The 13746-nt window shown below is 37.3% G+C and overlaps 1 protein-coding gene across 1 annotated transcript in view; it reads right to left on the reverse strand.

The window, feature by feature from the left end:
* Positions 1-13746, reverse strand: part of NBEAL1 (neurobeachin like 1) — an 85140-nt gene that overhangs the window by 38320 nt on the left and 33074 nt on the right. Inside the window, exons 11-20 of the mRNA XM_034065306.1 lie at positions 11708-11794; positions 10163-10246; positions 8564-8662; positions 7889-8469; positions 7341-7473; positions 6681-6800; positions 5102-5405; positions 3580-3665; positions 3067-3156; positions 724-892 (exon numbers count right to left, since the gene is read on the reverse strand). Of these exons, the coding sequence (XP_033921197.1) occupies positions 724-892; positions 3067-3156; positions 3580-3665; positions 5102-5405; positions 6681-6800; positions 7341-7473; positions 7889-8469; positions 8564-8662; positions 10163-10246; positions 11708-11794 (1753 nt within the window). The remainder of the gene's footprint in view (positions 1-723; positions 893-3066; positions 3157-3579; positions 3666-5101; positions 5406-6680; positions 6801-7340; positions 7474-7888; positions 8470-8563; positions 8663-10162; positions 10247-11707; positions 11795-13746) is intronic.

The following is a 13746-nucleotide window of genomic DNA, read 5'->3' on the forward strand; positions in this document are numbered from 1 at the left end:
CAAAAATTTAAGAGACAGAGAGAAAAGAGATACTTTATTATTATTTATTCCACATAATCTAAAAAAAACCAAAAAACAATCAAACAAAAAAATGCAAACTCCCTTTTTTCCATTTGCAAGGTCTCATTTCCCCCAGTTTTCTGTTAAGATCAAAGGTCATTTCCAGTGGTATTAGCACAGATAAAAAAAATAAAAAAAAACTATTCTTAAATCTTCCTTTCCGTATTTTTAAATTTTAATACTAAAATCTGAAAATCTGACTGTATGGAAAAGGTAGGAGTCTGAACATTTTCTTACTAAAGTTTGGCTAAAGGCTATACAATACTGCTCTGATGCTGTAAATTATTTGTGTGGCTGGCTGATACAGCACTCAAGTTGTAGGAAAGCTCCTCCTATTGACATTAGTAGGCTTTGCATCAAACAATTAGTCAAAATGATCAGAACAAACCTTTTAGAATTACACTAACGTAAATAGTAAATCCTTAAAAGAAACATAACACTTTTAAATATAGCTATATTTGAAATACATAAGTTAATTTTACAGCGTGCTAAACAGTTAGCCCTGAGTACTTAATGTCAGATACCAAGGAAGAGAAAAAACATTTCAGCTTTACATAGGTATTCTGCAAAAGCTAGCACATAGTAAAATGGCTTTCTGTCATTACAGGGAGACTTTTAATAAACAAGCTTAAAAACTACTTCAGTTCAACTGTAATTTCCTACCTGATGCCTTTGTGGATGACAACACCACCCAGTCTCCCTCTACAGGAGTAACTAGCTCTGGAGGTAGAGTTTCCCCTTCAGACTTCTCGGGCACCTTTCCACCAAGAAAACTGATCTGCTCCAGCAATGGAAACAGCACATTTATTCCACCAATACAGTTGATCATATCCTAAATCAAGAGAAAAAAAGCAGGAAAAACATCACCATAACTAAAATCCCCTAATCTATGTAGCATAAATTTACTTCAAATACAAGAAACCTTACACACTCACAAATTAATCAGAATGTTTCACTTAACACTTTGAAACTAGTTTAAAACACTGCTTAACGGAACTCCCCAAGTTTCAGACACTGCAATTACACACATACCTTCTTGTCAGCTCTTGTTTTGAAAGTGCATTTTCATATTTCCTTCCTCCTCTCCCCACATAAACATGGGAAGTGAAAGACACAAATCTTAAAAAGAATTTTCTGCTAAGTATATTTGAAAACTAGGAAAGACATTTCTCCTACTTCTCAGATATTCGCAGCAAGCAGTAGGAAAACACTGTACATGCTTTAATCGCATGCCTGCAAGATTTCAACTTCAGACAGTTAATAAATAATAAAATTTGATTTCCACCTCCCGCAAGTAACTTTACACATACTTCAGTTCTAAGCTTCTTTAAAACTCAGGTCTCCTAAGCCCCCTTTTTTTCCTCCCTCCTCAAGCAGGGATAGCATGAGATTTCACTTGTGGTGAGGTATAAGATACTCAAATCAGAAGATTTCTAGAAGTGATTCACAATGCCACTTAAAATATTAGGGTCTCAGCAAACTAGCTGGACATTAATTGCCCAGCTTAATCAAAGGAAAACTATTGCGTAGTATAATTTGAACAGCCAAATAACCCCAATATCCTGTAAACCTATTTATTAACATTAGATATTATTCTCTTGTCCCAGTCAGAAATATTGGGGAGAAGAAAATAATCATTTTCCTCTTAATTTTTTTCTACTTTTTCAATTGCTACACTGTTCCATGTGCCTTTGTGATGCTCCCTCTTCAGCCTACGTTTATTAAGGTGAAATTAACAAAATTGAACAATTATATCTTTATATCTGCGAAATTTATCTCATTGGTAAAGATTTCTGAGATGGTTGAGCAAAACAAGAGGCATGACAGACCTGCAGCTTCTGGAAACAGAAATCAACAACTTAAGGTTGAAAAACAGAATTTGAACCAGAAGACAGCAGTAACTGTAGCTCCTTCTAGGCTGCCGCTATCTCCTCATGAGATCCTCATCAGTTCTCAGGGTTTTTTCCACACTCTAGTCCTCCTCAAGAGGGTGCTAAACCCCATCATGCTTTTTAATGAATGATTCTCCTAAGACTTGTACTCACAATATGCTTTCCTATAAAGCCAGAGATATAAACAAGCCTCACCCACCCCTCTTCCCACTACTGGATAAAGAGAACAAATTGTAGTATTTTCAAGCTATTAATATCATAGCAAAATTAACTAGCAAGTATCTGAATTTTCTTAACATTCATCTCCACAAGTCAGCATACACACAGTGTACCTCCAACAGTATTTCCTTATTTGCTAGAACAGTTCATTGTGCACTGTTCTTAAATATAAAAAGTAGCTCATATTTATGTGCTTTTATATTTTTCCTCAAGACAAAAAAGATAAAGCAATTCACTGACAAGTTTTCTACACTCAGATTTGAGTGCAAAAAATTATAGTGAATATTTGGTTTTTTCCTCTGAAATGAGGCTTTTGGACTGTGAGATCATCTAGCCCTGCCAACCCAAACCAAAATATATAAGATAACTAGATTAACTTACTGGTTAAAATAAATGCTGGGTGCTTGTGACAATTGAATTCTAGAACTTACTTTCTGCTGAAGTTAGTCTGTAATTCAAAAGTATTCTTTATGACTAACACAGCAAATGTCACACGTGTTAACCCTACTATTCTTAATCTAAATCAGAGTTTAAGACTGCAAGAAAACCATGACACAACTCCCTAGAAATGATAAAATGCTTTCAATACAAAACATGTATTGAACAGATCATGAAAAATATATAGCCACCACAAAATATCTCAATGCATTAGCTATGATAAGAGCAGTAGCCCTCTTAAATTATCAGTAAATGTAATGCAATACTACTCCAGCTTCAGCATTAACCCATTAATTCTCATTACAAAACCAGGCTATATCTGCATTATGATAATAACCTCCACATTCCAAAATTTAATTGAACTTATGCAACCACTGTCATATTCATAGCTGGTTCTGCTACTTATGCAACCACTGCCATATTCATAGCTGGTTCTGCTTCTTCGGAATGAATTTACCTTTATGTCCCAGTTCACTACTTTGTTTCCAGTTAGCCTTCCATGTAAAAGATTTGCAGAAAGATCAAGACAAATTGGGTTTCTGCAGGCCTGTTAAACAAATGAAGACGCTACAATATCATTTAGGAAACAAGTTACAGATCCTTGAACACAAGATTTATAAATGGTGCGTAACATGTATCAAGAAGTTTGTGCCATCGTGTTAATACTGAAGTATTTTAACAATTTGGAATTCCTGGAATATCATGCATGTTATCTTAGATTTGGCATTCACAATTGTCCAAGGTAATTCTGTCCATTTGCCACACACACACAAAAAAACCCAAACCTTCAGAAGATTATACTTTAGGGAAGCTCTCAATGCTCCATATCTTCCCATAACCATCACAGTGTAAAGATGGTAAGCTCACCTGTTCTAGGAAACAACAATCACAAAGCAAAACAGATAATCTAGAACATATTTTGAAATAAACGCATACTGTGCAATCAAAGAAGTTATGTATTGTTTCATACCTTTGGTGTATAATGGAGCAGCACCTTACTGGGGAGGTCTGCTACTTCAGCCTCTTGAGACTTCCATGGAGTTAAACAGTTTGGACCTATTAAAAAAATATATTAAAATTATATACATATATACAGAATCATAGAAGCACAGAATAGTTAGGGTTGGAAAAGACCTTAAGATCATCTAGTTCCAACCCCCCTCCAATGGGCAGGGACAACTCACACTAAACCATGTCATCTAAGGCTCTGTCCAACCTGGTTTTCATTCGCAACTCCCCTGGGCAACCCATTCCAGTGCCTCACCACCCTCACAGTAAAGAACTTCTTCCTTATATCTAATCTAAATTTCTCCTGTTTAAGTTTGAACCCGTTACCTCTTGTCCTGTCACTACAGTCCCTAATGAAGAGTCCCTCACCAGCACCCTTACAGGTGCCTTTCAGATACCAGAAGGCTGCTATGTCTCCACGCAGCCTTCTCTTTTCCAGGCTGAACAGCCTCAACTTTCTCAACCTGTTCCCATATGGGAGGTGCTCCAGTCCCCTGATCACCCTCGTGGCCCTACTCTGGACTTGTTCCAACAGTTCCATGTCCTTTTTATGTTGAGGGCACCAGAACTGCACACAATACTACAAGTGAAGTCTCACAAGAGCAGGATCACCTCCTTCGACCTGCTGGTCACTCTTCCTTATGTATGCTAAGAGTCTACTGGATATTGATTTCAACCTTCACAAATTTTATACTACTATGCTTTACTGCAACAATAAGGAGGACACCCTGAACCATATCTATTTGAGATACGCCTTGGAGCAGTCTCTATGACCTAAGTAATTCATTCCACAGGGTCTGCTTAAAAAGAAACACATTCTTGATAAAAAGCTGAACTATACAAAGAAGGGGGGGAGGGTATACATTCAAACAGATCTAATGTTTCTGTCTTCGAAATACCTGCCTCATATTTGTCACAAATCAATCTGTCATCAAGCCCAAATGTCCACAGAACAAATAAACTTTAAGAGAGGCTTTTTTAGTAACAGAAAATATTTCTTTTAGATGATGGAAGTGCTCTTATGCTAATCTCTAACAATCTCAATACCTTAACACCTTAATACCTTGCACTGAAAGACCTATTTAATCTTTTTTTTTTTTTTAAATGACCCTTTATTTACTAATTGATTCTTGTGGAAATATCCTCAAGGATAAATCACCTAAACTTAACTGGCCTATCAAAACAAGGGCAATACTTTCAGCAACAATTAAGAACTTGCAAGTGAAAATACTACTTAACATTTTGATTTTGACAGGTCTGTACAGAAGACAGATGAGCTAGTGCAAATACAACATTTAAATAAAATTTCATGAAGTACTTATAAATCCATTTTAAGCTTGTTTTAAGGCCCTCTTGCTTAGGTCAGCTCTGCGGTTCATCTGGTTCATAACTTCATTTTGCATCTGTGTAGAACAAAGCTCAGTGGGATCTTGTCCATAAACTCACATCTTCATTCTACTAAAAGTAGTATAATCACCACTTACCTGCTAAATATAATGCTTTCACCTGAGGAGGTTGCAGTGCTTCATGAAAGATGATAACTGACCCAAGGTGGCCCTCCAAAGATGTTGGACATCCCCATTCACTGTCCTGAGTCCCTGCTGAGATCATCTTGGTGATGAGCTCTGGTTTTCCAAGCACCCCACCCCAACTTCCCGTAGAGAGAATGCCCCCAAGTGATGTCCGATGAGGCATAATGGGGGAGGAAAAAGGCGGATCTGGTATCTGAGATGGAGGAGGAGTTGTTGTTCTTTGACCAGCTGAACCAATGCAGCAAGACGTAAAAGACTGGAGAGTCATGCATAGAAGAAAACAAAACACAACACGTACTGTAAATCTAACCTGCTCCTTTCCACAGTTTCCAAAACAAATCTAAAGACTATCTCTAGCAAACCTCAACTAAATAAATTAAGCTGAGAGTTTAATTTATTAAACTTGTTGCATGCCAACAAGTTCTGGCATGCCCCGGAAATGCAGCAATCCAGCACTAGGCGAAAAAAAAAAAAGCATATGTTTTGCACAACAGCAATCCTCCAATTAAGAGCCCTTTGATCACCTCAACCGGTGTCTGACCTCCAGCCAACCTCTAGTGGCAGCAGAGAGAGCCAAGAATTATGGTGCTCCAAATACCCTGGTAAATGTTCCTCTTCTGGATTATATTCCCAAATACTAGCCCAGCATATCTTCTACTTACATTTCTCATATCAGCTATTCCACTCAAACAGATACTCTCAAGAGAGGCTTACTTGCCCTGCTTTTTAGCTACTTTGTTTATAGTGCTTATTCTACAGATGAGCCATTATCCGGAGTTTTATCCGGCAATGGAAATTATTTACTCTAATTTTTGAGTGTTTAAGTGGACTGTGTCCAAATTAAGCATTTGATCCACATATTTAACAAATAAAAAATCAGGATTTACAAAAGAGGGAAGAATGCTCAGTGCTGTAGCCCAGTTTAAAATGGATTTGCTCCACGAAAGGAATGGACAAAACTTACAAAGAAAGCTAAACATGACATATACTTATTTTGATGGCTAGTATGATTTTTTTTAGGCTAAACGTGAAACATTCAAAATAGTTAGATTAACTGCATGTAAACTGCTTATCCAGTTAACATAGCAGATGAGAGATTACCATATTAAGGGAACATCCAGAAAATACAAGTAAAAAAAGTTACTGCTGAAAACAACAGGTAACAACAGTCCTCATTGAGGACTGACACATCAATCCTACTAGCAGAGCTGTGATTTATTATGATTTACTAAAATCACGTCAGTATGATCAGATGATTATTTTGAGGAAAACCTCACAATCTAAACTAATCTGGTTGGGAGTTTTTGTTTGGGTTTTAAACTGAGATGACTAAGCAAGCATTAATGAATGGTTAGTTACATTCCAAATTGATACTCTGGACACTGTCCAAAGTTGAACAGAAGCCTACAGCAATAGACTAAGGCATCCTAAACTCCTATATAATTTCCAAATTAAAAAAAAAGCCAACTCTGGTCTCATTGTTCTATAAGAGCTCAATACGACAGGAGTATGATTCAGAAGGTGAACTTACTTCATTCATGGCAGGGAATCGAAGTGGGGCAGAGACCTTCTGCTGTCCATTGACATAGATGTACACAAGGCTCTGACCAAAGGGCCTCTTTCCAGGCATGTGAACAATAGTTATGTTGTGCTGGTTAAGCAATATAAAATAATTGGGTCATTATTAAAAAGCAGTGAAATAACTGTAGAGAAATATTTAACTTCATCTCCACTAATCTGGTGAGGAAACCACTTAAGAAAATTAATCCTAAGCAACAATAAGATAAGCCGTTTTAAACAGGTTTCATGATAATGTACATCAGTCCTTAAGTACATGAATAGAAAAAGGCAAGGCAGAAACACAATAGCACACTTAATTCATTCACATAGCACCACAGCCACCTATGGTTGTTATAATTTAGTATATAAAAATCTGCATGTTTAAAAAAAGTCTCAAATATAAGCTGGTTACAGCACTGTGCAGTAACAAATGCTTATTAACATAGGCATAATTTAGCTCAACCACTAATCTACATGGGAATTGCTTGCATTATTTGAGATCAGACCTGTTCTTATGCCGTGAATTATTTAAATATAATAGACCATTTGTGAAACAACCAATAAATTGAAATTTGACTCCTGAGCTAGCAGAACTATCCTAATCAAAATATTTTTTTGTATCAGATCTTACCCAGAGAGAGTCAAAAAAACAATGGTCAGGCAGCATCACTGTCGCATATTCCCTCTTTGTGCAAACTGCAACCACCAATACCCCAGAGTACGTAATAAATGCTTCGAAACCCATACCACTTCCTGTAAAAAAGCTACAGAAAAAGACAACAAAACACATAATCAAGGACTTACTTCACCGAAACTACTGGAAATCACCTAACAGTACATTCATTAAGGAGAGAACCAATTTATCCACTTGTTGCTGGTCCAACATTTACTATTTGAAAAGTGTCCTTTTCATTGTGCTCTCATAGAAAATCACTTTTATAGGAAACAGTGAAAAGGCTGTTGTGAGGTGCTTTTTATCTTGTTTTGTTTAAGCTATGAACCTTAACAAAATTTGGAATTATGGACATTGAAACTGTAGACAAGAAACCATTGTAATGGAGAAACTACATGCTTGCTTCTGCAACACAGCATTCTATAAAGATACGCAGATAGGGTATCATGTGCACAGGGAACAGATGACCAAGATTTATGCTGTTGATGCAGTTATAGTAACTATACCTATAGAGTTGCTTCCTCTTGCCACTTTTGCTAGTTGTGCTAGGGTCCACCCGGTCCTGGTCAAGGCAGAGCCAAGCATTGAAAGAAAATGCAGAGCCTGGCCACTTGTGAATTGATGGAACAGCAATTCCAGCCATGCTGTGGTACAAGTTGAAATACTGCAAAGCACTAGCCATGCCCTGCTTTCGGGCCATTGCCAGGATGGCTCGCATCACTGGAACAACATAAGGGTGAGCTCGTTTTGGTTCCTCAGTCCTCAGGAGCCGTATTAGTTGAAGCAGTTCTTCTGAGCCCATTGACTGGCTCCCTAAAGAGCCCAGAAGGGCAATGAGGTTCTCTGCACAAGTAGAGTGGAGTGCAGAGTGGGACTTCAGTGTCTCAATGATACGGATGACCATGTTCGCATTGACACACGTGGCACGACTCTGTCTGTTAATACAGCAGATTCGCCTCAACCAATTTGAGATGAAAATCTGCAGGTCATGTGATTCTAGTTCTGGAAGCCACTGGATAAGCAGCAATAAGGGCTGGACATTACTAATGCCTAGTATCCCAACAGCCATGTGGTCACCTTCAACAGCCTGAAACACAACAGACATGAAATACAATAAAACAGAGCTAAAAGTACTGCTGAAAAGATGTAAGCATTTTAGCATTCAAAAAACCACATCTCACCATATTCATGAGTTCTTCCAGCAATTCCCGTGAGGGCTGACCCAGCGATTTCAGTACCTCATAGATGTGTGCATAACCAATCCTCTCTTTGAAGACCTCCTGAGGATAAAAATCCCAGTGTCACTAACAAAATGGGCAAAAACTGCTCATCTACTGCAGCAGGTTATAATTTAACACAGTATTACACACAAAAGAATTAGAATGCAAGAATAATGCAGGCTAGAAGTCTCTTTTTGCTATATCCAATGTGTAATCTCTAGCATGTTGCAGATAAGAAGTATTTCACTGCAGCGTGCAGATAACCTAAAGATTAAAAGTTACACCTTAATAATAACCTGTATAAGAATATAACTGATCCGGTATAATAAAAATGTTAGTTCTGTCACGAAATACTAATAGCTTCATTTTTTAATGCAAACTATAGCATGAAATGAAGTGATTACATTAAGAATTAGAAGTATTCAGATATTAATTTCTGAATGAAAGACCTTCCTAGACTATCTTGATGAAAAACCACCCATTCTGAACACTTCAAAAATTAGAGAAGTGTTCCAGGGAGGCTTTTCTGAAAAGGAACTGATTTTACAAAAATAAAATATCAAGATGCAAAAGGATGAATCTGTCAGAAGTGAGGTGGTTTCTTAGGTAAATGCAGAAAGAAATAAACATATAATGTTGCGGTGGAAGTACAATTGAAAACTTCACTGACCCTTTGTGAATCACAGCCAGTCCCCACCTCCAACATACAACTCTTCCCACACTTTCCAGAGTCAGTGGAGAAACAAGCACACTGAGTAACACTCTGGAGGAGCATAGCTCTCACTCTGACTGTACTGCAAATAGAAACCAAACCAAATGACTCCCACTCTTTTCTTTAGCCTTCCACTGTGCAGCCACATCCCTTTCCCTATGCCAAGACTAGAGAATCATTCAACCATGGTGTGATTCTAATGAACTTAGCATTTTAAGAATAAATACACTGGTTTTCTGTGGGCTTACCTTCCAGTCAGATTCACAAACCAGCCACAGCCTATTCATTTATCAAATCACAAGAATAACTACAAATGAAATTGCCAGAGAGGTTGTGGAATCTCATTCCCTGGAGATATTCAAGAGCCACCTGGACACAATCATGAGCAGAGCGCTCTATGTGACCCTGCTGAGCAGGAACATTTGACTAGATGACCCCAGTGGTCTCTTCCAATCTCAACCATTCTGCAATTCTGTGGAAGTCAGGGGAATGGCAAAACCATCATTTGGACAGCAGTACTATCCTGGGTTAATTTAAAACCATAATAAAACTACAACACAGACTCCTACCTGAAAATTCCCCAAATATTCATGCAGAAAATAATAATGTACTTCCTTTAAAAAGGTTCCAACTGCTATTAATACACCAATCTTCCAGTTTTGTTAGTAAGATAGGTCATTGTCCACCCATTAAATGCATAGAAATGGATGAAGGATGTTAATCGCTATTCCTATCTGGCAAGAATGTGAGACCACAATCTGCTCATCTTCACTAGCAAGATTCATCAAGATACTGTGATAAAAACACTAAAAAACCTACTGCAAACAAACCTCTGCATAAACTGTTACCTTAGCAGCTGGAGAATTGTGCATTACTGCAGTAAGGGCTTGAATAGTTGAAACTGCCAAGCGGTCTAGGTGCCCCTGAAACACCTGAAAGTAGCAGGTACATAAGTTATATACTAATATACAAAGACAGTTCATTCAGCTCCAAAATCTATACTGTGCCCTCCTGCCAGGAGGGAAACCAAGAGTTTGTTAACATGCTTCAAAAATCATTTCACCACCAGTCAAGATTTCATCATCCCATGGCCTACGGGACTTACACAACAGAAGACAACTAGCCACATACTTCAAGGGGAGAGAAGCACTCACAACACACATTGCACTTCAAATATTCTGATGGACAAACAGGTTTTCCTCATGCGTCTAATGGACAACCTCAAGAGGGAGGGAGGAAAACGAATTAGGAAACCACTTGCAGTATGTGTGTGTGTGCTGCTGGACAGTCAGGCACCTGCATTTCATACAAAGTGTTTCCTTTTCCATCCAAGCCCCTACACACCAATACAGCACACACACACAAACAAAACATAAGAACTTACACTAGCACAGTAAGGTGGCTGCCTCACTCATAGCCTCATTGCATAGACCAACATCTCTTTTTCCAAATCAGGCCATCTTTTGAGGTTTTGTTTTTTTGGTTTGTTTTTTTTTTTACCCTGTAATTCTTGTTTATATTGATATTTCTATGGTTGTTTTAAGGACAAAAATGTTGGAGCACTATTTCACATCCATCAGTAAATCTAATTAGCAAAACTGCAAACAAACACACTCTGTTTCATCATCTCCGAAATATTATATGCATATCAAACATATTTTGAAAATAAAGCATCAAGAATCAAAGACAGTGTTAGATGTGAAGAAACATTTACATGCGGTTAGAGTGCTGCACTGAGTTTCTACAAAAGCCAAAGCTATTAGTTAGAATCACAATTTGTAATTATCATACCTTGAATTTAGCATTTCTTTACATTTTAAATCAGAACAAAATCATTCTACTATAAAATTAATACAACAATTTGCATTTGAAACTTTACACAGTATTTTGGGAAAAATTAAAGCAACAGGCTATTATTCCTACCTCCCTGATTCAGCCTGTCCATTGTTTTGTGAACATCTGTTCTTGATAACAAGCAAAAAATCAGGACAAATACAACCACTGAGATTCACAAACAAGGCCCCAGAATCCAAAACACCACAGTGCTGAGACAAAGAAGCAAAAAAGAGGAAAGGTAGGGGGGAAAATCACCACCGGGTTGACAGAATTTACTTGGATTCCACTCATGTACTTCACCTTTTCCTTAAAAGAAGCATAACTGATGCTCAGTATTGCAAATATCTGTAATTTGAAGCAGATGAATAAAACTGACATTGAATTCAGTTATTCAGAAAAATTATTTTCTGGGATAGGGAATACTGGTGTGTGCAGCAGCACAAGTTCATCTTGCTGCAGAAGGCTTAAACAGGATGGTTAAGGTGAAGCACAGGAATCAACTTTCCTGTGATTGTGTCTTGACTTCAACTGAAGCAAAATAGAGGTTAGGTAGGTACCTGGTCCTCATTCATTTCTGTCAGTAATTTGTTGGCAAGGTCTTTCTCACTCTTGTCTGCCACTTTATTGTTAGCATTTAAAAACAGCTGTTAGAAACAGAGACAAGAACAATGGAAATAATCGTATTAAACAGTCGCCTGCAGCCAAACCTGTGGAGGCTGCCTTGGATTTGAATTTCACATTTAAAAACTAGAAAAAATAATAAAAATTCTCCCATTGGTGAGACACTGTCCTCCGTTACTATCAGTCTTCTGTTGATCTTACAATACCAAAGATTACATGATATTTTTCCTGAATAGTAATTGCCTTTTTTTTTCCCCCCAGAATTAAATGAAGATTTGTAATGGCTGAGACAAGGAAACGTATCTATCTGGAATTCATACCCGCCACTGGCTTAACAACTGAGTTTTCATTTAAGATATGCAACATGACAGGAGGTTCTCAAGCATTTACTTGTAAGAAAGACAACAGTGGGGCATTAGTAAAGAAATTGGTGCTGATGTTTCACCATTTTTGCACTTATGTTTCATCCTAGGTGTAGACTGAAGATACATAGACAGAATTTTTTAATCTTCAAACAGCAAGAGAAGCAGAATTTCTGGGGCACATAGTCTTTTGGACAGGAGTAAAATACCTCTGTCATCATCCTAAGAATCAGAGAGGTTGTAAATAGCTTTACATCAAACACACACTTATACTGCATCTTCAGCTAAGAAACTGCTCTGTGTATAGTAGCTAGATTCCCCATCAGTTCCTGAATTTATAAGTTTAAAGCTCAAATTCATAATCAATTACAGTCACTTTGGATGCAAAGTTTAGCCATAACCTAATCAGAACTAAAATTTATTTTCTCTTTTTCTGGTTTTAGATTCTATTGATCCCTGATCAAAATGTTTTAAAAGTCACTTAGGGGAAAAAAAGGAAAAATAAAAAAATTTAACAATAGTTGCCCTGAATGGATAAGAACTCAGCATTTGTCATTTTTTTTTTCTCAGACATTTTCTTTCATTCTGTGCTGGGTAGTCTCTCTGAAAAGGAACAACCTGAGAAATCAACTTGCATAAATTAGGGTAAAACAGAAGGACAACACTCAAGATATTATTTTGACTTACACAGGTGTGAAAGCACATAGAAACACATGTCATTTTGAAAGGTACATCACAGTCAAAAGAACTTGGCATTGCAGAGTAACTATAACACTCCTCAGAGGGTTATAACATTAACAAGTAGAATTAAGAACATTAAACAGAAGCAAATGCAGACATGCAAAAAAAAACTCGATTTTCATATGGGTTACTTTAGTTCTGAAAATACATGTCAAGTGGAAAAATAGATTTTTTATTACAATGTCCATAAGGTATTAATTCTTCTATTTAAAAGCTGGTTAGAAACTAATTTTTTAACCAGGCATAGTGCTAGAGGTCATTGTGCTTTGCTCAGTCTGACCTCTCGAAGAGAATTTAACAGATGATAATAGATTCAGGGCCAATAATGCAGCTTGTTAAATGATTCTGTGTAAAACAAGCACCTCCTGATACCTCTAAAATACAGTCCCTCTTCCAGATGTCACAGGCAAAAAGCAACATTCAGACTACCAAAAGTTAACCAAACACTTTAGTTTTCTGCAGATGTCTAACCCTAGAGCATAGTTAAGGAAAGACAGTTTGCTCGTAAGTATTAAAACCTGTAAATATAAGGAAGATTCAAATTTTGGAAGACTGTTGAACTGCAAATGACTAAGAAGTATGACTAGAAGTCTGGCTTTGAATATCCTAAGTTCTTTGGGATCTCCATAGCAGAAATAGTGGCATGGATTTTCTTTACCCCTTCCTTCCACGGAAATTTTTTGCACTTCAAATTTGCTGAAGATGCAATAGCTTCCCGAGTTTCAGATATGTGTATGGACCCTCCCACTATGTGAAGAACATTCTTCATACAGCTTGCTGTTGAATCCAGTAGCAAGAATTTCATAGGTAAAGAAAAAAAGATCTAGGAATAGTCTCCACCCCAGCTAATAATGAGAAACCTAATTCCACAG

The sequence above is a fragment of the Melopsittacus undulatus genome, chromosome 8 (assembly GCF_012275295.1).
Source record: "Melopsittacus undulatus isolate bMelUnd1 chromosome 8, bMelUnd1.mat.Z, whole genome shotgun sequence".
In the NCBI taxonomy this organism is placed as follows: Eukaryota; Metazoa; Chordata; class Aves; order Psittaciformes; family Psittaculidae; genus Melopsittacus; species Melopsittacus undulatus.